Source organism: Motacilla alba, chromosome 5 (assembly GCF_015832195.1).
Source record: "Motacilla alba alba isolate MOTALB_02 chromosome 5, Motacilla_alba_V1.0_pri, whole genome shotgun sequence".
Lineage (NCBI taxonomy): Eukaryota > Metazoa > Chordata > Aves > Passeriformes > Motacillidae > Motacilla > Motacilla alba.
The window spans coordinates 28,269,363-28,296,270 of record NC_052020.1 but is presented as its reverse complement, the minus strand read 5'-3'; the positions used below and the strand labels follow the sequence as shown (position 1 = coordinate 28,296,270).

General features: G+C 40.5%; 1 protein-coding gene across 11 annotated transcripts in view; it reads left to right on the top strand.

Annotated features, from left to right (window-relative positions):
* SMOC1 (SPARC related modular calcium binding 1) overlaps window positions 1-26,908 on the top strand; it is a 161,242-nt gene that overhangs the window by 103,532 nt on the left and 30,802 nt on the right. For 9 of the 11 annotated variants that reach the window (XM_038136806.1, XM_038136805.1, XM_038136804.1 and 6 more), the window contains 2 exons: window positions 7,988-8,077; window positions 12,988-13,068. The exons of 1 other annotated variant lie outside the window; for it this stretch is intronic. In XM_038136806.1, coding sequence (XP_037992734.1) covers window positions 7,988-8,077; window positions 12,988-13,068 — 171 coding nt within the window. The remainder of the gene's footprint in view (window positions 1-7,987; window positions 8,078-12,987; window positions 13,069-26,908) is intronic. One more of the 11 variants, XM_038136798.1, reaches the window with a different exon arrangement.

The following is a 26,908-nucleotide window of genomic DNA, read 5'->3' as shown; positions in this document are numbered from 1 at the left end:
AGTGAAAATGGTAGATTAAGAAAAATTACTTGTATCTTAGCAGCTCCCTCAAGAGCCTTTGAATGGATATGCAGGTTCTTTTATTTTTTTTTTCTTCCTTCTGGCAATTTGAGCCACTCTGGAAGTGAACGTAAGGTTTTTTACTTAAATCAAGACAATTAAAATCACTGGCAACCTAGTTGTCATTATCTTTGAGTCAGTGGCATAACTGGAATCTTGGTTCTATAGGTCAGAGCTGATGACAAGACCATGTATTTCTAAGTCACAGGATGATTTCTGTTTGCTTAAGGAATAAAACTGCTGCTAGGATTGTTACAGAAGGGTGAGAATAATAAGCCTCTGAAAGTGGGGGAGGGCAGAGTGGGGACAATGTCTTCACAGCTTGACACTGATTCCACATTAATCAAAAAGAAAGCTTTTTGTGCAAATTTAAACTGAAGATGGTCTCAAAAGTAACCTGACCTTTATTACCTGCTTCACCTTTTTAACAGATAAGGTTCAAATCTGGCCTTGGGCATTTGTTTTTCCTATTACTTCCAAATCTTTGAAGAGACCTATTTTGCCTTTTGGGAAGGAGTTTGGCTGTGAAGTCTGAAAACTGTAAAACTGCAGTAAGGTAAATCTATGCGCAGTGGCAGGTCTTTTCCATTTAAGCCTTCTTGCATTTGACCTCAGAAATGCTCTGATCACCAAACTAAAATCTGATCATATGCTTCTTAACCCATATCTTACGTACAAATTGCTTTTATAGAGAAGATCATCTCTGTGTTGGAGTTTGGCCCAGAAATGAACTGAGAATTCTGGTTCTAAACAGCAGGACTGTGTACAGGTTCCTTATTCTGAGTTACATCTGTGCTCAGGCTACCTGTGGGGTACTGCTGCTTCTTGTCCAAAACTCCAGGCCTGCAAAATTGGTTAAGACTGCAGTTTACTGTTTACAATTTGGAGAGAAACTGGCGACAAACCAAGAAATCCTATTTCACAGGTTTTGAGGTTTTGAATCCCTCACTTATTACTCAGTAGAACAAAAGAGAGATCACACAAACTTGTGGCTCCCTGCTGTCCTCTTAAATTAGTTGATTGCACTATATTGGGGATTTTAGCTTGAGAAAGGGGAGAGCAGAGGGTGAGTCTCAAGTTTGAATTAGGTGCGTGCTTTTAAATAATGGCTTTAATAATCTTCAGGTAGCTTGTCTTCTGCTTGGAAGCATGCCCATACACTTGAGGAAAATGTTCTTTGGAATGCTACGTTTCTGTAAGTGTGTTAAAACAACAACTTTTCACAAGTAGTGAAGCAAATTTACATGACGAGAAAGTTCACTAACAGCTCAGCTTAATTCTCTGATCTTTATAGCTGCTGCTTGTTCAAATAACATGTAGTGTCTCTGCATTGACACCAAAATCCCTAGGAGTTTTGCCATCAAAGTGGTAAAGTGTAATGGCTCAGTTTTCAACTGCCTTGTCTTCCATGCAGCAGTACTAGGAAGATATTTTTTCTCCCCAGAAAGGTTTGCAGAACTTACAGAAGGGAGTCAAGTATTTTAAGTGGTAATTACCTTAAGGGCTTGGTTCAACCTGCAGCGTTCAAATCTGAATCTGGATCTGAACTTTCCCAGAGGCAGAGGGTGGTTTTGGACATTGTATTGGTTTGACCTGTTATAGTGCAAGCTCTGAAATTCAGGTCCAGATGTGGGCTGGCATTTTGTATCTTTCCAAGTATGAGACATTAAGGGTCACTTTTACACAACACATAATTGAAATAATATAAAATTGGATCTCATGTTGGGGAAGGTGTCTAAGCTGTTTAAAGGCTGCAAAGAATGAGAGGTTAGAGGAGAGGTTTCTTTTGGCTAATTACTGTAGAACTGCCTTTAGAACTTAGGCAGTAAATAAGGACTTTGGATTTTAGAGAGATTCTATCTGAATCTCAAGATTCAATAGTTTTAAAGCCACTGAACCCCAGAGACTAGAGCATTGCTATTAATGAGTGCTGCTCCAGACTGCTTTTGACACGTTTGCTTTTGAAGGACAAGACCCAGGAAGAGGGAGCTCTTTGTTTGTGGTCAGAATAAACTCATTGTACACCCAGACAATTAACTCTTCAGTCGACTTGCCAGCCTCTGTAAAGCACTCCACTCCCCTCTCTGTCTACCTCCAGTTCTATTCAGACACTTAAGCACACCAGTGTTTTTTGTTTATTATTCTGAAAAAGTCCTTCACAAGAATAGTCGAGCAGATCAACATTGTCCTCCCAGCAGCATTTATCTCTGCCTGGCAGTGAGTGTGTCAATCAGGAATCAAAAAGCCAAACAGAGGAGGCTTTGAATTGTGTCACAGGGGTCAGAGTTACTTCCAGCTGTCTGTGCATGGGATAGGCTTTCTTGCAGGGCGAAGAATTGTGCTGCCAAACAAACACTGAGTACATTGGACCACAAAGTCCTTGGGGCTTCAGGGGCTTTTTTCATGTTGATGCACCTGCGAGGGAGATGTGAGAAGGAAGTGGGGGGAACTAATGCCTTCCAGAAGGCACAGGGAAAGGCTCCTTATCCGATCTGATTGATATCTGGAATGCAGTGCTGAAGTAAAGGCTGCCCACATCCATATGGCATACAGAATAGTTAACGTAGGAAGAAAGAATTACTGCAGTGACAGTGCAAGCCAACCTTTGCAGTCAGGAGCTCACTAAGCCCCACAGAGCCCTTGAATGTTTAGCACTTAGGCATATTTTCCCCTTTCTAAGCAAAATTTTACTTTGCTTGTCCATGTTCAAATGTTTGGGGGTTGTTATATCCAAAGGCAGCACATTGCTGCTGCTTCTTAAAATTAAAGCAATAAAGAGTGAGAACATGGCTTTTGCTGATTTGGTTTAAAAAGCTGGGATTTTTTTGACAGCTGTGGGATCTCCATGCATAGAAGTGGTTGGACTTGATGATCTTAGAGATCTTTTTCAACCTAAATGATTCTATGGACAGGAGTGTGAAAACTTGGCAGGGAGGTCTATCTGCACTGGTGTGTTTCTATTTGAGCTGCTTGCAAAACTTACCTTGATTGGCTAGATTGAAAGAATTTTCTTTGCATGAATGCTAACTTTCTGCACTCATGTTGGCAATATATGTCTGTACATAGAAGTTGCATAGACTATTAAATTAATTATGACTTGCTGAAATTGTTTCATTTAATGTAGAGAAGGATTGTGGTTAAGGCAACAATTTGCTCCTCCCCTGCAATTCTAGAAGGAACATGTATTTTTGTCTAAGACCCCATGTAGTGCAAACACAAAACACAAGTTCTGTTGTCTTTTTCCTTTTTCTTTTTCTTTTCTTTTTTTTTTTTTTTAATATTTAAAATACCCTGGATCTGGGGGTAATACATAGAAATGTCAAAGTCAAAACTGCATCTTCAAGATTCAGGATACATGGATACAAGGAACCTACTAGACCTGGCAGCTCTTTGTTTGTCTGACCAGAGTTACTAAAGCTGCAGGAATGAGTATGTATGACTTGAGTCCCTCAGGAGTACTGGAGCCTAGGAACGCTTTTCTCTCTTGCTGTTGGCTTGACAGGTTTGCTAAAGGTGGACTTTGCTGCATCAAACAGGACCTGCTAAGAGTTCACCCATTTTCCTGGCTCTCTGTGCTCTAAGTTGGCCTGTTTAGCTCCTAGCTGTGCTCTCTAATGACTGAGCCAAAACCAGAGGATGGTAAGTGAAGGAGCCACTTGACACTGGAAGAAGGCTGCCTCTTCCCAGAGCAGAGCTATGCACTTAAAATTGTCATCTGCTTATTCTATCAGTCTGACTCAAGTCTGGGAACCATTGATGTTCAAGCTATAGGCTTTCAAAAAAGACTAGATGTTGTATACAGCCTGGATGATTGACTCCATAAAAACCTGTGCCCTTCAAAATGGAAGAAATGTTTACAGATTGCCTCATGGATTCCAGACAGAACACAACATTAGCCTCCCACATAACATCTCCTACCCAGGAAAAATATACTCACTGTGCAAGTCATCTGAGTACTTGCATGATCACATTAGCAGACCCCAGCAACATCAACCTTCAGTACATCACTTTTATCTCCTAACTTTTCTCCTTTCTACAGTGTTCATTAGGTGGCTTGAGTTGAGAATGATAATTCACAGCAGCAGGCAGTTACTTCACATTTTTCCATAGTAATAATGCTTTTTTGTCTCAAGGAGTTTACTTTTCTCTTGACATAATCTAAGTTGCTCATGGCCTTAAGTGCTTGTCACTCAGAGTAAAATGGTCACTTTAACAGGTGTCCTTTGCATGAACCAGATCTCCTTCTCCCTTAACCCCAGTCAGTGCACACTACAGTCATTGCAGATATGGATGCTTGCTAGGTGTAGGGGTAGGACATGGGGAAGGGTATTCTAGTGAGAGCATAAGGAGTTCTTGCCCAGCACTAGTAGTAGATCAGGATGTACAAGTAATTGTCCCTGTTTCAAGTCAGTGTCAGTCAAGTGCAATAAAAACTGTTCAAGCTTATGAGCTTCTGACAGTAGTAGAGGAAGTGGAATTCTGGTTTATATCCAAGATACCTTAATGTGAAAATGGCTTAGGGAATCTCATTTAGACCTGCCTGTTTCACTCTTGTCCTGTGGCAAGATAAAAATACCATTTTAAAGTTGACAGCAGTTGAGCCAGAAAAATCTACTGAACTTTTGCAAGTGTACCCTGGGAAAAGGACACTTACTGGAGGAGTTTTATAGCTTTAAAATGTCCCATGAGGAGGTATTCTGGTGAGTGATACTGTCTGTAGACAGTGGTCTTGGAAAAAGAAAGTGGGTATTCATGCTGGGTTGTAAAACTTGGAAGAGAAGTATGCCAGTGAACTCCTCCTCAAGGCTCTCGAAATACTCTGCAACCAAGGGACGTGGTTCTGAATTACATGAGTTCTGATCTGGAAGCATTGCTATCTAGAGGGATTAGGAAGTAACACTTGATCTCTTTAATCTCTGTGACATGCTGTGTATAAGGAACTATTGCAGTGGCATGCCTCCTTTGAAAGTGTGGAATTTAACAGCTCTTTGAAGAAAGGAAGAGACTATACCCAGTGAACATACTTCATTGCCTTTGTACCCAAAGGAACAGTATTATCTACTTCTCATACAGTATCACAGGAGACCTTAGGCCTCTAGAACAGTTAAGGATTTTGTTCCATGTTGAAATTTTTATTTAAGGAATAGAAAATGTTTTTTCAAAACTTTCAGGTATGTAACATAGAACTTATGCCTTGTTTGTGAGGAGCAAACAGGCCAGTGGAACAAATGTTCAGTGTGACAAACGGAGTATTGAGCGAGAGGAAAAATCAAACAAGAGCAGGCAAGTATTAGGGTGGTTTTTTTGCTGAGAGGGAACTGCAGTGAAACTTGACGTAAGCTAATTTGGAACACTGAGACTTGCTGAGAATTCTCCAGTTTAAGAAAAAAATTGGTAGTTCCAGAGTAAGAAGCTGGCAGCTGGGAAGTGAGCATGGTGTTTTTAATGAAGTGCAATTTTTGTCTTTTATGTGACTATTTCATGACCTTTAAAAAACAATCAGAAATATCCCCGGCTTTTGATTTTTGTAATATGGTGAATGTAATTGCAGGGCTCTTGTCTATTGCATTTTTTTCTTGTATGTGTGATGAAAGAACTGTACTTCCTTGAACAACAGGGGAGTAATTATACTTCTCTCTATTTGCAAAACCCTTAATACTGTGCTGGGTGCTGCTACAATGTGGACTTAGTGACAATTTGGCTTTAGTAATCCAGTAAGGAAATGATTGTGTAATCCATTGAGCCATTTTACTGAGATTATCTTAAACAATAGCTTTGAACTGAAGGGTTTGTTTAATACTCTCCAGTAGCCTAATGGCTAACTTCGTACAAAAGCTGCTGCAGAATTCTCTTTAGGAAGAATATATTTGATAAATTGTAATTGCTGCTGTGTTCCTTGCACATACATGAATGTGAAAGAATCCCCCTGAACCTGAAACATCCTGTGTTCTGCCAAATTTCAAATAATGATTTGGATCAAGTGCTGTGGCTCAGATCCACTTCTAATTTTCCCCCATTGTTGGCTTCCAGGTTGCTGCTTTAAATCTGAAAAGCAATTCTGTAATTACTTGGTGCAGAAGCATTCATGAGAGCAATAAGAAACTTATTATTGCACTGGTCTTTTTTCAACACCAGGTCTCTTTCTATTTTGTATAACTTGAGAATTATTCACCTTTCTAGTTGTTCTATGAGTGTCTTCAGCAGTTTGGGGTTGGTTTCTCAATCTTTAAAGCCAGTCATGCTAATTACATTCTGTTAACTGCTTCGTTACAGTGTAAAGTGCCATCCTAAATAAATAACAAGCCATAGCTGTGGCTCCTGGAGTCCTGCAAAAGCAGAGCAACCTATTCTAACATAAAAAGTGACGATCAGCTATTTACTTCTATCCAAAGAGCCTCTAAAGGGCAAAACCTTCCTCCTTGTAATTTAAGAAATATTCAGGAATTTTTTCCAAATCAGTTGCTCAAACTTAAAAAAAAAAAAAAATACTGCTTATCCAGGTTACTGGTAATGCTCAATAACAGAAAAGCTCAGAACAAGAGCTGACTGAGGAATGGTAAGTATTTTTTCTTCTAAGTATTTTTTGTTACACTTGCAGTTTAGCATAAAACCAAATACAGTGATGAAGAGGAACATGACAACAGGGTGTCTGTCTCATTTCTGTCACTGTCCTTTACTTCAGTGGATATCTGAGGTTGAAATGGAATTATCAGCATGTTTTTGCTTTCTGTGAACTAGACTACTTTGTGTGGAAATGCAAAATAAATGAACTGTGGAAGAGGTGTTCAAGCTTTTCCTCACTTAAAAACCCTGCAAATACAGGTATGGGTGGAAAAAGTCTACAAGCTTCTGTTTTCCATCTCTGCCTTTCCCTTCCTCTTCCAATGGTCTCTTACTTTTATAAATGGAGCTGAAATAAGAGAAGGCTAAGGGCAGTTATTGCTTTCTCTAGGAAGGACTGTCCCATGTGCATTTCCTCCAAAGAGTGTTTGCCCTTTGCATCTGATGGTCATGGAGACAGAGGCAAGCCTGGCTTTTCTAGCATGGACTCCATCCTCCAGCAGATTTTCACTGTGCAACTTTACATTTTAGGTTACTGCCCACTTTGCTGCTTAGTGTCATTCTTGCCAATAACACGTGCAAAGAATAGTTACTAGAAATTGAAGGTTTTAAGTCACTGTATTTCAAACAGGAAAAAAACCCAATTCTAGGTGTAGTAGGCTGACCCTGGCTAGAAGCTAGGCACCCACCAAAGCTGCTCTATCTCTCTGCTCTGGAACTGGGTAGGGAAGAAAATGTATCAAAAGTTTGTGAGTTGAGATAAGGTCCAGGACAGATCACTCACCAAATACTGTCATGGGCAAAACATACTCAACTAAACCTAAACCTAATGTAAGAGAAATTATTGTTCCACAATTTTCCATTGGAGGACATTGCAACCACATTGCAATTAGAGAACGCCTTGATTGTGAATAAAAAAGATTTGCAATTGACCATCCTGTTCTAACACCTCTGCAGTAAACGCTGGTGCCAGTTCTACACAGGTAAGTTTCAGAAGAAGAATTTTTCTTTTGAACAAAAGGAGTGAGGAGAAAAATGCAATAGGACAGCTATCTCCAGAACCTTTGCTGTCTCAGGAAATGGCCTGTGTAAAAACTAAACTGACCTGAAACTAGAAAGGCAATTAATTGCCTTCTTGGGAGACTACCGGGTGATAAACACCAGTGGTTTGAGGAGGGAGGGGGGAGGCTTTTTAAGTGTACCAAAAGGGCTTGATGCATATTTTATGTAAAATGTTGTTGCTTTTAGCATAAAATGATTTTGTTCTGTCTGTCTTCTCTCTCTTCCGGACTTGGCCGGGCCATGTACAAATCCCAATCATTCAACAGTACTGGAGAGTAGATAGTATTTACCTCAATAATGGTAGTTTCTTTTCGATTCTTTCTAACCCTCAATTCAGATGATGGTTCGAAGCCAACGCCTACCATGGAAACCCAGCCTATTTTCGATGGAGAAGGTAAGAACATCCCTTAAAATAACAACAAAAAAAGCTACTTCCCTCTCCCTTTTCTCTAGGATTTATGGTTCAAATGCTTTCTATATCCTGCAAAGCAGACAAGCCAGTGAATCTCATAAGTTATCCAAATTTTAGAGTGCCCTTGGGACCTCAGGCATTTTCCCTAATCCTTTTACATCCTCCCCATTTTTCTGGAATCCAGCAATAACATCAGTTGATCAGACTCCTGGTGTAATCTTGGAGGAAAAAGTGTGTCCCAACAAGTAAAAAAAAGGTGCATCAAATCAGAAGTGCCCACTTCCTTTAGACTGTCCTTACCCCCTTACTATCTCCACTCTGGTGATACTAATACTGGGAGTTTCATAACCTCTGCAATGTGTTACAGCTTCACAAAAGGAAGGGTAATGCTAAACCACAGCTTGTGAATGTTGACTTGGAAGAAAATTGCTGGGAGGTTTCTTTATTTAGCAAATGCTTTCATTGACGCACATACTATTTAAGCAAATGAAGTCATTGTCCTGAGCCCACTTAATTCATGGCCCACCCAGGCAGTTTCCTTCTCAAATAGGCAATCTTGCAATTGTATTATTTTGGAGAGGGAATATCGGACCTTAGTCTATTGGAGGCCTTTAAAGAAGGATAAAATGGCTGTCATCACAGAGGGTTCAAGCTTTTTACACATACAAACATAAATACCAGTGGCAATCGTGCTCCTTTGGTAGTGAATAGGCCTTACAGAAGCTGCTTGTATCTTGCGTATTGCTTGGAAGCAGTGCCTGTTTTCTACAGGTTTAAACCCACAACCATTACAGTGAAGCTGCAGGTTGAAGTATGAACCACTCTGTGACCCATCTGAAACTGTAGACCATAAGGCATTGGGGGAAAGCCTATACATTTTCATAGGGGACTGCTGTACTTCATGCCTTTTTTAAGCTGGAACGAAGGCAGAAATGGAGACTACTGAGCAAGAGCAGGAGGTACTTTTCTCTTGATATTTCCTGCTTTCTTGTAGAAACGGGTGCTGTGGTGGGGTTTTATTGTTGCTAACATAAACATATTTGTTGGCAAGATGCTGTTGTCCTATCACTTTGTATTTAGTGATCGTAGATTTGTAACAATCTTCTTGTGAGCTTTAAGAAACACTAAAGCTCTCAGAGAAAAAACACTCTCAAATAAACAAAGGACACTGAAGCCATGCTGGCTCTCTCTTGTTTATATCAAAAGAGTGTTCCTCCTGGCAGTAAGCTGATATTGTATTAAATTACTGTTGGCAATCACAAATTTCTGACCTTAAAGTTTTCCCCTTAGAGGGTGCCCACAGATATTTAAAGGAAAGAATGTGCTAGTAGAATGCAAGAGTGAGATGATGTAGTTAATACAGCCTGGTCAGAAGCCCCTTCTAGGAGAGTTTAAACATTTTGGTCATTCAAACAGAAGTGGACAAAGTTCTTGAAGTGGTGTAGTGAACACACCTCTTCTGGTTCTTCTGGTGATGGGCAGAATCTGAAAAAAGTGTTATTCTACCTTCCATGAAAAACATTTTCAATCAAAAACCTTCACCTATTGATTTATAGGTGAACTCCAGTCTGATGAATGGGCTTGGACTGAATGGTGAAAGATTGACTCTCAAAAACATTGCAATATATTACTCAAGACCTTATCTTATAGACTTTGAGAGGGAATGACTAGTGCAATGGCCTCCAGTGTCTCTTAGGACTCTGGAGAACAGATGGACAGGCAGGTAATCAGGCTATGCATTGATGAATAATCTCTTTTAAGTTTGTCACTCTATATTTTGTCATCTCTCTTAGTAAAATAGGACTAAGTAGATTTCAGTGGTGGCTGTAAGAATATGCAATTAATGGTGTGATTCTTGGGGTGTCCTGTGCAGCACCAGGAGCTGGACTTCAATAATTCTTGCTGGTCCCTTCCAGCTCAGGATGTTCTGTGATTCTAAAGTCCTGAGCAACCTGCTCTGTTCTTGAAGCTGACCCTGTCTGGGAGCAGAAGGTGGGACCAGACACCTCAGGATGTCATCCTGAACAATCCCTTGATCCCATCTGAGCAAACATGTTGTGATACTTCTCTAGAGGACTCTCCCAGTGTCTTGGGTAGGTCTTCCTGAGGAACGGCTTGTACTTGGTGTCTGACACAAATGACAGAAAAGAGCAAAATAGTTATCCATTCACCTGTCAGGTCTGAAATCTTCATAGATATTCAAAGGCATTAAAGTTCAGATCCCATTCCACTTCAGTGAATTTGAGAACTGATGGGCTCCTGTAAACCTGTATATTCAAAGTCAGGAAGCCAGGGTGGAGCTGGTATCAACATGAATAGACAATAACAATGTAGGGTTTTTTTTCATGTTTTGCCTTTGGTTGCCTACCTTCCATACACAAGGGGCTGACTTTTTTCAAAGGGCATTACATACGCTCAGCTGCCCCTGAAATGTGTGATACCTCTTGGACTTCAACAGCTCTAAGATGAAGATTCACCTTTCCCATGTTTTCATCTGCATTAGAGGATAATGAAAATTCGCATTTCATGCATAAGTTCCCCTCCCACTCCCTACCATCTTCCCTGAGGGCATAACAGAGCAGTGCCAGAGATAATGTAAATCAGATAACTTAAACTCTCCCATCCAAGGTTTGAATCATAACGCAGCCATCTCTCTAAAAATTATTTCATATTGTTATAATGCAGATCTTAGAGATGTTTATGGTGAATCTTTTCTAGGACAAGATTCTCCTCTGCTGAAGAGTGTTTTATTAATGTCCTTGGTATAGTTTTAAAATGTTATATTCCCTCCTGCACTTCTGGGGTCTATTATTTTGTTTTTATCATCTATTTAGTTTCCATGTGCAAGGTGTAATAATTTCCTAAAGATATCTTCTTTACACATCTCTTCTTTTTGGTGAACTTTGCCTCTTATTAGTGGGAATCTGCTCTTTCCACAGATCTGTTGTTCAGAGGTGCCTGTAATCCAAAAAGAAATCCAGGTTACCTGGATTGAAAATACATTTTTATGGTAGATTCCAAGGAATTCATTTCCTTTTCTTTATCTTTCCCTTTTTTCACAGAATTCCTTTTTGTGCACCTTTCAGCCTCACTGAAAGATGTACACCATTGTATTTCTAAAGGCCTTCATCATTCTTCAGCATCTATTGACTTTGATTGTCCCTCAGTTTTCAGCTGTAGACATACCTGGTCCATATGGTGCAGATTCAGAGCTAAATTTCATCCCAGATATAGGAGTTGAAGCCCATTTTGGGGAGAACTACCTCAAATTAAACATTGGGTAAGAGCTAGGAAGGGGAGAAGCACAAAAGTAGAAATAGTCCATAAACCAAAGCATGTAGGTATATGTGTTTATAGAAGCATATGATGGCTGAATGTTGATAAAATAGTGTAGTGAAACTGGTAGCTAAGGCAATTTTTGATATTTCAGCAGCAGTAAAAGTTTGTTTAACAGTGTTCAACCTAAACTTCCTTGTGAAAAAAATGCCCTGAACATAATTACTATGATGCCTTCAATCAATGTGGCTGAAAATACTTAGGAAGGAGAAATTAATTTTCTTTCATATTTCACGTTCTTGTAATTTATAACCAGTTTCACTTTACTCAGCCAGCTTCTCCCTTTGCTGAGCAGATCCATGTAGATGTCAACAAGGAAGCAGGAAAACTCATGTGAAAAGTTCTTAGAGGAACTCAAGGAAAACCTCAGGATGTACTATTTAAGTTGTGTTCTTGTGGAAGCTGAATTTTTTTTCAGAAACTATCAGTCCTGAAAATGTCACATGAACTGCTCTAGCTCATGATAGCAAGTACTGCTTTGCTCAGTTCTAATCAGATGCTGAGGTTATGTCATTTCTGTGGCTTAGGGCAGGTTCAGATATGTTTTGAAGTTGATTATAACACCTCAGAGGAGGTGCTCTAAGCAGTTTTTTTTACACAAATTTATGTTTGGATGTCTTGGTTAGTGCATCAGACATGCTTTTCTAACCAGAACCTATTTCTTTAACAGACTTCCTTTCAAGTCTTTCCAGAAATATCTTCATGTCTCTGCCTATTTATTTCGGATTTTGTTGTTGCTTGTTTTAGGGAACTGACTGTGGCCAGACCTTCTTGGGCTGTTAAAGCAATATTTAAGGTCTGGATTGACTGTTAAAAATCTGGATTTCATATGTACTTTTTGGGCAAACAGCATACACTCTAGCATCCAATGGAATGTTTGTGATCTCTGAGTCTTGAGGAAAAAGGCTTTTTGAGAATTTAGGAAGTAGGGATTAGAGGGAGGAAAAAATATTTTGTTTCTGAAACAGGAAGATAATGAGAGAACCTTGTGGAAGATTTACAAATGGTGGTTCTTAAGAGTTGGAAGACCTCACCAGGGGATGAACCTGTCTGTACAAAGATGAGAGATCAGTTATGGCACGACTGTAGCTGACATACTGTTTTCTATGAAGAGAGACTGTGAGAGTTGAGGTTATTCAGAAGACACTTTCTAGCACCTTCCAGTCCCTGAAGCCAGCCTACAAGAGAGCTGGAGAGGGACTTTTTACAAAAGCATGTAGTGACAGGACAAGGGGGAACAGCTTTGAACTGAAGGAGAGTAGATTTGGACTAGGTATGCGGAAAAAACTCTTTACTGTGAGGGTGGTCAGGCACTGGAGCAGGTTGCCCAGAGAAGCTGTGGCTGCCCTATCATTGGAAGTGTTCAAGACCAGGTTGGATGGGGCTTGGAGCAACCTGGTCTAGTGGAAGGTGTCCCTACCCATGCCCGTGGAGTGGGAAGATGATGTTCTATAAGGTCCCTTCCAACCCAAACCATTCAGTGATTCTGAGTGACTATCATGTGTATTTTACTAGTTGCTGCAGTTTCTTTAAGGCTGTTATTTTTATTCTTTCAGAAATCACAGCACCCACCCTTTGGATTAAGCACTTGGTCATCAAAGATTCCAAAATGAACAGCTCTAATATAAGGAATTCAGGTAACGTTCTATCTAAAAAAATTATTGTTTTAACTAGTCTGTAGCTCCTCACCATCTGTTCTTGTTTCATTCTTTCTTCATTGTAGCTATCAAGCTGCTAGGGTTACTTGCAGCCCAGGCTATAAAGTAATTTCAGATAAGGTCCTTTTTTGTGGCCAAAGGGCCATAATCAATGTGTGATGAAGGATGTTTGTTTCCACAAACCATAACTGGGGAATCTCTTAATTTCTTAATCTATTAATTCATTTTAGTAATCTGTCATCTTTATTCTTTTTGCCATTCAGCATGGATAAATGAACTGAGGCATTTGGCTGAAAGATCTGGGCTGTCATTTTAGTCTAAGCAGTTGCAAGAAATACAAAAATGGGCATCTTTGCTGGTGAATTCAAGACTCTTCTCTGCAGGGGATATTTTTTGATAGAGAAATTAGCAGATTATTTCACAACTAAAGGTGGTTTAATTGTGTGTGAGCCTACAAAAATGTTGAGATTGTTTTGTGGGAAATGGAGTAGATGGGGGAAGACCAAAGCCTAAAAAACAGCAAAGAAGAGATCATGAACATGAGTGGGGAAAGGGGAAGTAGGAAGACATGAAGTCAGAGTGTAAAACTTGAGATTGGAGATGCAGGTGAAATGGTGGAGTGGAGTCATTGAATTGAGAAGAAACTGGAGAATCTGAAGAGGAAGGTTAGGGATTCTTAGTAAGAATGGTTTCTGTCTGATATTTTTACTGAGGTGGGAGAAATGAAGAAATTAAAGGGAATATAAGAGAACAAAATTGCTTTAAGAAGCCATGGGTTTACTTTAAGATTTGAATAGGAGATGCTACTATTGCATATATTTTATGAAACATACATGCCTAGAACGGCTCCTGGAATAGTTCCAGTGAACCTAAACAGATAAATTGTGATATCTTGAAGTGCCTCATCATCTGGTATTTCTGGATTAGCTAGAGAGTATTCATGACAGTTCCTTTAACCTTCCTCTGCCACTTCCCAGCTGCAGGGTGAAATCAGTGCTAGGTTGGGTGAAACTCTCTTGCTGCAGAATGAGGAGCTCTTGGCAGGAGGACAGCCACCACTGCCAAGACCACAGGTTTAACAAGTCTCTTGAGCTGTAATGGAGAGAAGAAGAGTGCTAAGAGGATGCAAAGAGATCCTCCTGCTCCCAAGTTTGTCTTCCACCCTTTCTTGGCCTGACAGAGCCAAAGTAGGCTGGCTTTCATGTTGTAAAGGCAATCACTTTGATTGTTTAGTCAGGAAGCTGTCTGATGTGAACTGGAATTTTGTCCACAAGTGTTCCTTGTGTGACTTTACTTTTGCTCACTTCATTCAATTGTTTCTGATGTCAGTTCTGTTACTCAAACAAAATTATTGTGAATGCATGCTACAAATGAAAAATAAATGATCTTGTGGAAAATTCAAGAGCTATGTAGAAGGTGGTTTATACAGCAAGCTAAAAGGAGACGTGGTTCATCTGACTCAGCTTTACTCATTGCTCTGATGCTCACTTACTGTAGGGTCTCATTAAAAGACTGGGTTGCCAACTTTTATCCCCAAATTTCCCCACTGGGCCATACAGATACACAGCTATTTCAGTTTCTCACAACTTATTAAGAAATACTGCCTAGAGCTATGGTTTAGGTGTTATAAAGTGTGCGCTACTTCAGCCTTTTTTTTTTTTTCAAATAGTGAAGTGAATATTTTTTTTTAAATCGTCACCTTGTTTGGTATCTTTCATTCTTTTCACCCTTTGTAATATATGTTAAAGGCAATGTACAGTTGGTAGGATTGAACTGCAGAGAACTGAGGGGGATGATATGATTATAATTTAGAATCATGTTTCTTCAAGGGTCTTCGAGTCTGTCTTAGCTGTAGATGATGAAACAGCTGTCACGAAATGGGCATGCAAAACTGGGGGATGTTTTTAATTGCCTTTGGCCCAACCTGAAATGCTAATGCTTAGCACATTTCCATTTTTTAAATTTCTTTTTAAATGGTTAGGAGAAATTTTGCTAGCACAAGATTTGGATTCCTCAGTTTGTTATTGCCTCAGCTGTATTGTCTATCCAAGCTTACACTTACAGTCTTGGAGCAGATATAGCCTTATATGCTTTTGCAGCAGCTTAATGGTATCACTGAAATTGGAAGTGAGAGAAGAGTAAAGACCTGGTAGGTCATCTAATCTACTGCCTTAGGGCTAGTGAATGTTTATACTGTAAGGAGAGCAGCATTTTCTACTGTACCATAAATGCCTTAGATAATAAAGATTTTATTTCTTCCCAAAGGAAATTGCTCTGCTCTCTTTCAATTCAATCTCAGATTTTTTTTCTTTTTCTAATATCCAGCCTAACTCTTCTTTTACTTTCTATTCCTTGGAGTTTGTATAGTGAAACACTTAGCTCTGATCTCTCTTCTCCCTGTGGTGATTATATGGCCCTGTCCTTTTCAGATACTGCTGCCAGAGGATGTGTGCTGTTCTCTGATCAGCACTGACACTGGACAACTTGGAAAGCAAGCACCATTGCTATGTCAACCATGAGGAGAATTTCAGAATTGCTATATGGAGTCAAATAGACTCTTTAATTTGCTGTCATTGTCTCTGGTTAGTGTTAGGTGAGCCACCCACCAGGCAGCTGAGCATTGCAGAGCTGGTGGCACCCCATGTAATATATGCTGCCTGTATCCTGTAAGGGCTGCATTTGAAATCTGAGTATTCCATCTTCTGTTTAGTGTTGACAAACAGAAGAGGTTCTTCTGAAACTGATCTCTTTTTTTTTTTTTTTTTTTGAGCACTTACATTTTGTTTGGCATGTGTAAATCCTAATTAAGCTAGGGATCAGGAAAAGCAGAATGACTCCAGCCTGGTGATTAGAGCGCTTGACTGAGAATCTATATGTCTCCAGGCATTTTGCCAGTGAGTTTTTCTATGCTCAGTGAAAGAGCATTGCTAGGAAGGATTGCTAGTGCTGTTACTCCAGCTTACCTTAAAGAATTAAATGACACCCTTTTCTCAGTAGGGTGAGATGCAGGTTCAAACCTTCTCAGCCAGAGGCAGGAAACAACATATGAACATCTGGGCTGTTGCACAGCAGAAAAGTTGTTTTTTCTACACCTAGAAACTACATTTTCTGTCTGTATGAATCCTGCAAGTACCAAATTTTTCTTTCTGGGGCAAGTGAAGGTCTAGACCAACACAATATTGTTGTGACAAGATGACAAAAATACTTTTTGCTGCTTCTCCCCTTTCCCAAACATGCACATCCACGTGTGCGTGCACATGGATACGTTAAGCTAACTAAGACAGTTACCTAGCACTGCTCTCTGTGATGTGTTGTTTTTAAAATGGCCAGGGCAGGAGGTGATTCAGGTGAGGTTCTTGCAATGGCTGTTCTCTAATCAGCATGGCTGGCAACTGTCTTTTCATTCTACTTTTACTGTTTCAGCCTCTTCCCCTCACCCCAACCTATTTTGGCCTGAAACAGTCCAAGTGATTATTTTTTCTTAAGTGCCTAATCTTGGGAAGCATTTGATAATGTTTTCTACTTCCAAGAAATCTAATGGCTGCTTTGTTAGGAGCACCCCATCTCCACTGAGGAATCCAAGGATTTTCCTCACTTCCAGAGTTGGGTTATCTCCAAATTCATTTGTGCTACTTAGTGATTTGGTTTTAGTTAGCAAGAGTTTCCAGCCTGTATCCAGCTTACCGTGACAACCTTTAAGAAAACCACAGAATGATGTAATGAGCCCCTGCATGGAAAAATAAACAGCTCTGGAGAAACCAGCAGTAGCAGCCTCAAGTAAATATTCTTCAGTCACTGGGGTTTTGAAAATGACGTTATTTGAAAGGAAGAATGAGTAATATATTAAGGTTAGCAGCTGAAGACAGGTTTCTGTGTGCTGTGCCTAGTTCAAAAAAAAAAAAAAAAAAAAAAAAAAAGAAGAAGAAGAAGAAAAAAACCCATAGCTGTTTGTTTCAAAATCTTGCTAGGTGAATGAGGACCAGTTCTATGTGTCCTGTTCTGTTCAGTTCTGGCACCCAGGCATCGTGCTGGGCATCTCCTGATGGCATTCCAGTGATAGATCTTTCTCCTGTCAGGAGCTCTTAGTGGACAGAGTATAACTGAATGAGCTTTGAAAACAAGAATGGTGGCATTCACATTTCTTTTTCTTAATTGAGTCAACTGGAAGCCCAAACTTTAGGGCTTTTCAAACTTGAAAACTTCACGTCTGTATCTATTCCCCCTGCACCTGAAAGGGAGTCTCTTAATTCTTGGGTGCAGTTTGTCTCCAGAGATCTGCACAGTGAAGTAGGATGTGATTATATCAAGTGTTATTACCAGGACCTGAGTTCTTTGGTTTCTCTGTGTTCCTTAAGGGGTCTTTTTTCCCACTTGCAGGAAAAAAAAAACATAAGAAACCATCCATGGCACCCCCAAAAACATTCTCTCTTAGTGCTCAATTAGGAAGTTGCACCATTTTCCTGCATGCCTTTCTTATTGATCAGGGGTAGAACTGCCCCAAGGACTAATGTACTCATGGGTATCTTGCCTTATCCATATGGGGGCTTTCTGCAGTCACATACATTAAAAAGGAGTCTGCTTGAGACCATATTGCAAATAGGTGTAGTTCCTCTTGATCAGGTGAGATGAACAAGACAGAGCTTGAGAAGGAAGCTCTTTTCAAGTTTTAGTGGGATATCCCAAAAATAGCCAAGGTTAAACAAGAGTTTAATTTGTTATTAGGACTTTCCTTTTCAGAAGTGAGGATAAACACAAAGAACTTGAATGCCTATATTATTTTCTAGAGTGGGGAGACCTTGCACCTATTTATTGAATGTTATCTGGAGCTGGAGCAAATTTCTTCATGCCTTGGAAATGTGAAACACTGCAGTGAACAGGGAGGCACAGGTAGATTCAGATGAGGTTCTTGAAAAACAAAACAATGTTATTAATGGGGGTAATTCCACACTTGTCTTTATCCTGGCTTCTCAGCCATATTCTTTAGGTGTCTTGTCCTACTCTTGGTGCCCAGCATTTTCCACCTTGTTATTTAAAGACGTGAGACCATGGACTTCTGCTGCTGCTGCTTTTTTCCCATTTTCCACTATTACTAAACTAGTTGTGTTAGCTTGAAACTGGCTGTCTCTCTCTAAATGCCAGTTCTGTTAATGTTACTGTCCAAATGTCTAATACAGGATTGTAGGCTCTTCCCCAAGATCTGTGGCTGGTTAGTGTTAGGATACTGAAGAAAGGAGATAGCTATTACGTTGTCAGGAAAGTAGGTTGTTTTAAAGGGGCTGTAGTCAGGAATAATTGTGCTTTAGGGACATCTGAATAAGCTGTTTTGGTGGCATTTGAATTGGAAAATTTTGGTGCCTATGGATGACATTCTAATGCTGACTGCAGTCCTCCTTGGTAAACGTTTTTGTGCTTCTGTCTCCTCTGGGCATAACACCTGGGATTAGTTAAAGGCTTTTGAATTTCTCCCTAGCTGAAAGGGAAAAAATTGTCATTGATGGTGTCAAGAACAAGAGTTCATGGGAGGGAACCAGTGTGTCAGAAAGCTTTTGTCTTTTCTACTGTCCTCTTTTAATGTATCCTTCTTTGTTCTTTTCCTGCATCTTGAGCCAGTACCTCCCAACACAGTGCTCCTCTAACCTGTCAAAACTATTTGGCTAAAAGTCTGTGACTATTGTCCCATCTGCCACAACTATTTATCTTCAGACCTTTGCATTAGTCCTCCCAGCCCTTCTTTGAGGTGAGGATTTGTTTTGATTTTGTTTTGAATTAATTTTAGTTTAGATTCTGGCTTGATACCAATTAAAGTAATTTCAAGAGAATCTCCTGTTGAGTATGAAATGAAAACTTACTAATTCCATTACATTTTCACAACAAATATATATGCTCTTATTTGCTGAGTTCCTGTTTCCTTGCAAGCCAAAATGTGATGTTTCTTCCTTACTTATTATCCCTCCTTTCCTCTGGCTCCATCTGTGGTGCAGGCATCCTTTCCTGTCTTGGCTGCTGCTTGGGAGGCCTCTGTCTCTTATTCCCTTCTGGAAGTTCTGAGGAGGATGATATGTGTGATGCCCAAGGGTGATTCTCCCACAGTCTCAGTGTGACAGGTGTGTGTGGTGAAGAAGGGAGTATGTAGGAGAGAGCAGAAGCAGGGGGAATGGAGGAATCTAGGACCAAGACCCTTCCCAGACAGCCAGCAAACAAAGTCATAAATAACACGCCACTGGGGACCAGTTAATCTGCTCTATGAAAAGGTGCAAAGTATACAAGTGGGAAAAATAACATTGTATAATAATCAGCATGCAACCATAGGTGTTAAACCATATGCAGCTAGGCAAATAAATGAAGCTCCCCCTGAGAGCTGTGCGATAAATCATTCCCAAAGAATTCAGTCACTCCCCCCTCCTTATCCCCCAAAGAAAGAAAATAAATTACTTTAGATGTGGAGTCATAACTACTACTCTGCAGCTGCCAGTTAAGGCAAGTGGACAAGGAGCAGTAGGAGAAGGGGCAAAGATACAAGCAGCTGGGGTAAAAGGGGAAATAGAAAACAGCGCCGCTTTTAAAACCACTGGGGATTTGGTGGGGAAAGGAAAGGAAAATAAGCTCCAGCACCAGGAATTAGCTGAACATACAGGGACAAACTGAGAGTGGTCAACTTTGTGGAGTTTGTTTTGTTTTTTAGCAGAAGCTGGTTCAGATTGAAGGGGCTGCATTGATTTGCTGAAGTAATTCCTTAGCAGCACAGTGTCCATGCTGTTTGTAATAGCAGCATTCAGCACAGGCTCATTTGTGGATCTGCACTTCAGACAGCCATTTCAACGTATGCTGATGCCTGCAGAAAGGCTGCACATATTGACTCACCTTCCCACGTGTCTTGAAAGGTTCCTGTCAAATTCACCACATTTCTGAGGTACCACAATTAAGGAGGAGCTGTTTCAAGGTAACTGTCATTGCGAGCTCCTAGATAACCTCTGGAAAATGTTTAGACCTAGGTAGGCTTCTCCTGAAACCAAAAGCCCTGGTGGGGTTTGCGAGTGACAAGTGAAGAAAAAGAGACAAGTGAAGAAAAAAAAAAAAAGAGTTCAAAACACAGGTCAGTGTTTCCCTATGAGCATCTACTGCCCACAGAGTTGTCCAAGAAGGCCATGAATATTGCCTGGTACAGCATAAGGCCGTGAGGGAGAAGAGCTGCATTCCAGAGCTTTGGAAAACCCTACCCCTCCATGGGGATGTCTGTTGGACATCCATCTCATGACACTGATGAAGTGGGAGCAGTTTCTCTGTGCCATGGCTGATGTCTGAATCTCATCATTGAACTTCCAAAGCCTATTCTATGCAGAGAATTCTACAGCTGACTCTAGGTAAATACCCAAAAGTGACTGCTAGCTTCCTGTCAGAGGCAATTCCCTCTGCCTCCTTGTGCAGTGCAAAATACTACAGGAAAAAGCTGCTCTGTCACTGCATGAAAAGGCTCATCACACTATAAACATGTCTCTCTTGCCTTCTGTTCCTCAGCAGTAGTAGCATTAAATATAATGTTGCTGTAGGTAGGAAAACCAGTCTGAACCACTTTTTACCTGTCTGTGACAGTTTTCAAAGACTTTCTGTTTGGTGTCCTATAATTGCAGAGTAACAATACTGTAAAAATAGTGTGCTTGTGTACTCTAGCTAGAAGAGTTAGGCAAGTTCTCCAATAATTGCTGTACTAGTTGTTCCAAGGACTATTAAAAACAGGTGTGGAAGTGAAAAAAGCTTCCCAATAATGCTAAGGCTCCAGTGGAAACACCTACTTTTTTGTTTTATTGAACAGAATTCCTCAGTGTGGAAAGAGTGCAGTGAAAAAGGAGTTTAGGGAAAATGAATGAGTTCAGAGACAGGTGGCTTTTGTCAAAGCTAGGTACGCCACAAGCTCACAGCGCTTAGAAACTACGTGAAATGGAAAAGAGGCATTAGGGAAGAAAAAACACAGACTGTGTAGCTTTGTCTCAAAATGACAAGGGCAGAGTCTAAGGTTGAAAGTTTTTTCTACTGCTGAGGAACCATCCTGATGTCAAGAAGTGAAGAGGCTGCATTTTGATGCCAATCTTTCTCTGCTCGGACTATGGAAGCTGTTGCCATTGTGAAGGTACTGCACAGGTACAGCTGTCATAAAGGAGATGGGGGCCAGGTGCATTAGAGGGGATCAGACCCCAAAATCTGGAAACTTAGACCACATCAAATATCTTCAAGATTTTAGTCTGTGGTAGCAAAAAGGTTGCCTCAATCATTGGGGATCTGTTGGAGCTTCTCAGCCTGTAAGAGGAGAGAAAAAAAGACTTGAAGACATTCATGTGGTTTTCTCTCCCTGTTTTAACCCAGGGTCATATCCAAATAATAGCAGCTCTGACACATGTAACCTGTTCCTAATCTGGCAACAGAGATCCCACTACCTCTTCCAATGAGTGAACAGTTAATCATCAGGGCTTTTTTATATCAAACCCAAATAGCCTTTCTCCAAGTAAACCATCTGCTACTTGAACTACCCATGGGGAAGAGAAAAAAATTATCTGTGGTATCTTTTTTTTTCTTATAGAACAGCTTTTATGTCTCAGAAGACTGAATGTTGTGCCTAGACTAAACAAATTGAATTCTTTTAGCCTTTTCTCATAGATCAAGTTTCGTAGACCTTTGCCTGTTCCCCTTGCTCTCTTATGCCCTCTTGCCAAACAGTCCCCCTGTCCCTCAAAGTGCAGTGCCCAGTGCTTGTACACAGGGCTGATTTAAGGATCACCAGTACTTAGTGCCCATTCCTTATGTGAAGCCTCCATCATTACCTTCCATGGCTGGATTTGCCTGTTTTGATTCTTTTTGTTGTTCTTTGCAGTGTCACGACTTTTTTTTTGTGGTCTACCTAAGCTGCTGACCATTTTTTCCAAGTCTCATTGTCTCGCCAGTAATTTCCTCCCCATGCGCTGGATTTCTCCTTGCTGGTTGTTATGGTTTGTATTTGTAGTTGTGATTACACTGATTTAAAACCATTTATCAATGTGACTTTGAATTCCTTCCTGACGTTCAGTCTGTTCCATTGGAGTGGTCATTTAATTTGATACAAGTCTCATGGTAGCTTTCAACATAGAGAACTTCTTAGACCTCTTGTCTTGGAGAGCATCTTTTTCTTAACCTGCTGCGTTAGGTAGCTATCTCATAGTAATTGTATGTAGCTTGCATTTTCCTCATTTGGTTATGAGACTGACACAACTTAAAATATACTCTAATAAACCAGAATTTATTCAGGGCTCTAATGCATTGTATATGAACATGAAAATATTCTCAGGTTTTTGCTAGGATGATGTACCATAGCCATAAAAAAGCATTGTTCTTTTTCTGCCATCCTTCAGCTAGTCTGACTATAGCTCTAGGAGACTGTGTGACTGACTGCTTGGGAGATGGGATGGTATAAAGAGTCCAAGGCCTGCCTGGAAAGCGGTTCAGTTAGAATTGCAAGGACAGGTAGCTTTCAACTAACAGGTCTCAAGATGTGCGAGGTGGATCTTTATTCCTGTGTGAGTTGGGAACCCTGTGGAGCACACTGTTTTCATGGCTGGGAAGGGCACAATACCCACAGGTTCTGCAAAAGGAGCATAAGTTGTGCATCAGAAAGTCCCTCACTAAGTTTGCTCTAATCTATGCGATGGTGCTTCCTTCAGCCAGTCCTCCTAATTGCAATCTAGAAGGTAGATACTGAACATGCTTCTCATCATGTAACCCTGGTGGGAATGCAGTGCAGCCTTGTCTCCTAGAGCAGAAGGAAAATGGCAGGGGAAGCATGTGTTCCCAGATAGCTGAAGTTTAATGAGCCACTTGGAATAATGCATTTTTGAAAATTATAACCCACCTGTTAACCCTTTGCATTGTTCAGCGCTGGAACATGTGGTACCATCTGCTTCCTCTGTAACCTATGCCTTGAGAAATGAAATTGAGTGAGTACCAAGGTAAAGCAAGGGCTGCTCAACTGGTACAGTATGGGAACACCTGCAAGGTTTGTTTTTCTTTTTACCTTCGCGTTAGCCAGAAAACTCTGGAGGGACCATGATCCCAGACAGAACAGGGTGGAGTGGCTATCAGTACTGATGACTAACAGAGGTGTGGAGAGATTTATGCTATCCCCATGAGCCGTATTTGCTCAGCTGTTATTGTGCTCCCAGTAAACACAGAAGGGGTTGTTTCTCTCCCTCCACCCACAGCCCTGCTCAGGGGACAGGCAATAAGGGCCTATTTACTGCATTGCTTTGCTAGTCCTGCCAGCACTTGTGCATGTGCGTATTTAAGGCTTTTCAAATGCTCTTTCCCCTCTGAGCAGGGAAGGATGCAGGTTTGGGCTGCTGAGGTAACCTGTGCTGAACTTGCATTCTGCCCAGAGCTTTTGTAAGCTCCATTCTGGGATGAGGTACCTGTTCTGGAGTGGACCTGGGTCCTGCTCACATTAGAGCTTCCTTAAACAATGTAAAAGCAGCTTTAAGTTGATGTACATGCTATGGTAAAATAACCAGTTCAAAGCTCTTGCTCTCTGCCACAGCAGTGTAACACATAAGAAATTGACCCTGTCTGAATTAAGATCCTCTGGGAGACAGGCAGACACTTTTCCTCACTGAAAGGAAAACTGAGGTACAAAGACATTTAGTCCTCATGTTTGGGTTGGCACAGGAGGTCAGTAGGAACTTGGCACTAGATACCCATGCTGCTCCCCTTTGTTCTATGCTGCACTAATGCCTCACTGAGAAGAAAGTTGGGAGTTGAACAAAAAAATCTGGGGGAGATGTGTTTGAGAGTTTTTTTTAAATGGTTTTTTGAAATGAGGTCCCTGTTGCAGCACTAACAATGGGGATTGGTCAAGAATTCTTCTTCTAAAAGACCTTTTCCTCCTCTTGTGGTGAATGCTTGTTCATTAAATCTGAAGCTTTTTGTGGGAATTCCATGGGAAAAGTTTTGCTGGTCCAGACAGAATTTCTGGTCAAAAGAAATGAGGGAGAGAGACAGAAAGAGAAGGAAATCTGCCCTGCTTGGTACAGCCTGTAGCTCTGGGGTTAGGCTGTTCACATGGGTTCATTGGGGCTGGGCAGAAGCATAGAGGGAGGTTAGACCCTCTCTTTTGCCTGATTTGGAAGAAAGAATCCTGTCTCTTGAGGGTGTAGGAATCTCTCCAAGGTGGTTGGTTTTGGTGGCACAGTCTCCCTTTCTTTTAATGATAAAAAATTTGAGTGCAGAAGGCCAAAGTTCAAAAAATAATCTGCTGTGTTTGGATGGCAGATGTTCCCTGTGTCCCACCATAATTATCCACAGCATCTTCACAGCCATGGTGAACGATGCTTGCTGCCTTGGCTTTGGTGGCAATGAGAGTTGTTCCATGTCAGGAGAGCAGCTGGGGGAGGCTGCCTCCTCCCCAGTGGCTGCACATAGCCCTGCAAGGTGAGCATGAGAACTGTTAAGCACAAGCCTTTGGCTCGGTTCTACTAGACACCCTCTCTTCTCAGCTTTGTGAGGTAAACAAGTACCCCATCTCTTTAATAACCATACAGTTTATTACACAGTCAGACAAGTCCCTTACTTTGTCCATAATTTTTATTTTTATTGTGCAGGCATTAAATACATGTTTGAATGTGTGTACTTAAGGGACCAAAAACAAGAGACCTTTTAATGAATCTGACCAGGTATTCCTCTGAAGGCCGTTACTAGGGGAAAATTGTTGCATTAATAATGTGCAACTGCAGATGTCCAAGCTCTGTTTTCCTGCCATAGCTCATGGCTTCAAGACACTACTTTAAAAATACGTTTAATGAATGGTAGAAGCAGTCAAGAGTGAGAAGAAACAGTTAACATATTAGAGCTGAACAGTTGAGGTAAAATGGATATTTCTCCCAATTACTCTTCTTTTTGTGTATGAATACATTCCCTATTTTTTTTCTGTAATTTGGTTTTTTGTAATCTTGATTTGCTGTCTCGCAAAGTTTTCACTCCCCAGCAGCAGCGAGTTGGCAAATGTTATTTGGTTTCTTTGCTGATGGTCAAGTCAAAGCAAAGATGGCAGAAAACACTGGAATGTGACAGCACCTTTAAAATAAATAAATAAATGGGTATAATATTATTATTTGTTCTAGGAAGACTGTGTCCCACTGACTTGCTGTCCTAAATGTTCTTTCTCTAAGAAAAGTTTAGTTTAGGCAAAGAAGGAAAATGTTTCTTTCTCTGCCTGCAACTCCCATTAACAGGGAATAGGCTTTTAAGTACCCTGCATGTATAATAAATATATGCTGGTTTCTAAGATGACAGCTTAATTTCATAGCTGGCATTAAACTTTCTAGCTTTGCCATAGGCTTTCTCTATTCTCCATTAACCTGGCCTTGGCAACAACAGCAAAGTTTCCAGTAAGCAGTTTGACTGGAACAGGAGGACTTCAGTGTCCTGGAGCTGGGATAGCATTTGATGATCCCTTTGTTACCCATGGGACAATCTTTCAGGGTGACACTGCATGCAGTTCATGCCAAGTTCCAGACTAGGGAAGCTGATGGTGTGGATTTCCCAGCTGATTTTGCTGGCTTTTGAATACCCAACTGTTAATATTAATGTTTATTTTTAAGGGAATTAAGTGCTGTTAGAGTGGTAGCCTGGAGGAAAGAGTCTCTTTGAGAACTAGTGCTAGTTAATACATTCTGCTTAGCAGACAGATGTCACTGAAGGAAATTTCCACAAGGCTGTTGTCAGAGTCAATGTGTTTGCTATTCTGATCTCCTCCAGCTCGGAGAAGGCTTGGTGGATCTGGAAGGGGTTCAGAGAAGAACTGTGCCATGTGGGACTCTCCGTCATGTAAATGAGACAAAGTAGAAATCTGTAAAGCAGGGAGGAACTTCCATAGCAGCTACTTCTAGATGTACATTAGAACTGAGTAAAGTATGATCTCCCTGATGCTTCAGCTGTACCACTGTCATTGCTAATGAGGGGCTACTGAATGCTGGTGACAGAGTCTGCATCATTACATCTGTCTGATATCATCTGAACAAAGCCTCTAAGATTTGTTTCATTCAGCATTTAAACAGCCTGCAAACAGAAACAACTACCAGTTACTTATGTATTCTGGTAGTAAATGTGACTATTCAATACCCATGAATTTCTGTTAATATGTGCAGAGATTTTTTTTCCATTTCTTATGCCATACCACAAATGTATAAATATGTAGATTTATTTTGTGTAATTTGCATACCTAACTGCAAATGTATGTAAAATAACATACTAGTTCATTAAAGAAATTTATTATTTTTTTCTCTTGATTTCAATAAAAGTGGCTTATTTCTTTGTTCGAGCACATACTTTATTTTTTTTCAGAGTAATTTTACTGAGAGTTTTGCAAGACTCAAAGGACTTGAGAAATCTTAGTTTGACTTTATGCACTCGGGAAGCTTTTGGGATTTAGATAGAAAAATTCCTGTAATGTAGTTCTCTTTAGCAGAAGTTTTTCTTCTTTTTGCTTGTAATATAATGATGATAGAGAATTTTGCATCTACTTTTTTGCTTCACCCAACCTGCCTGAGTGATTTGCCTCGCCTGATGGCCAAGAGGTGAATTGCTGTCAGCAGACTGTGTCGGTAAGTGGGGCCCTTTGATGTCAGTGGTTTGTTAGGGAGCTGGCAGGCCTCTGGCTCAGTGACTTCTTTGTCCACATACATCTTGGGAACAGTGTCCTTTTCCTTCTTCCTTTTCCTTCTTCTTCTTCTTTTTTCCTTCTTCTTCTTCTTTTTTCCTTCTTCTTCTTCTTTTTTCCTTCTTCTTCTTCTTTTTTCCTTCTTCT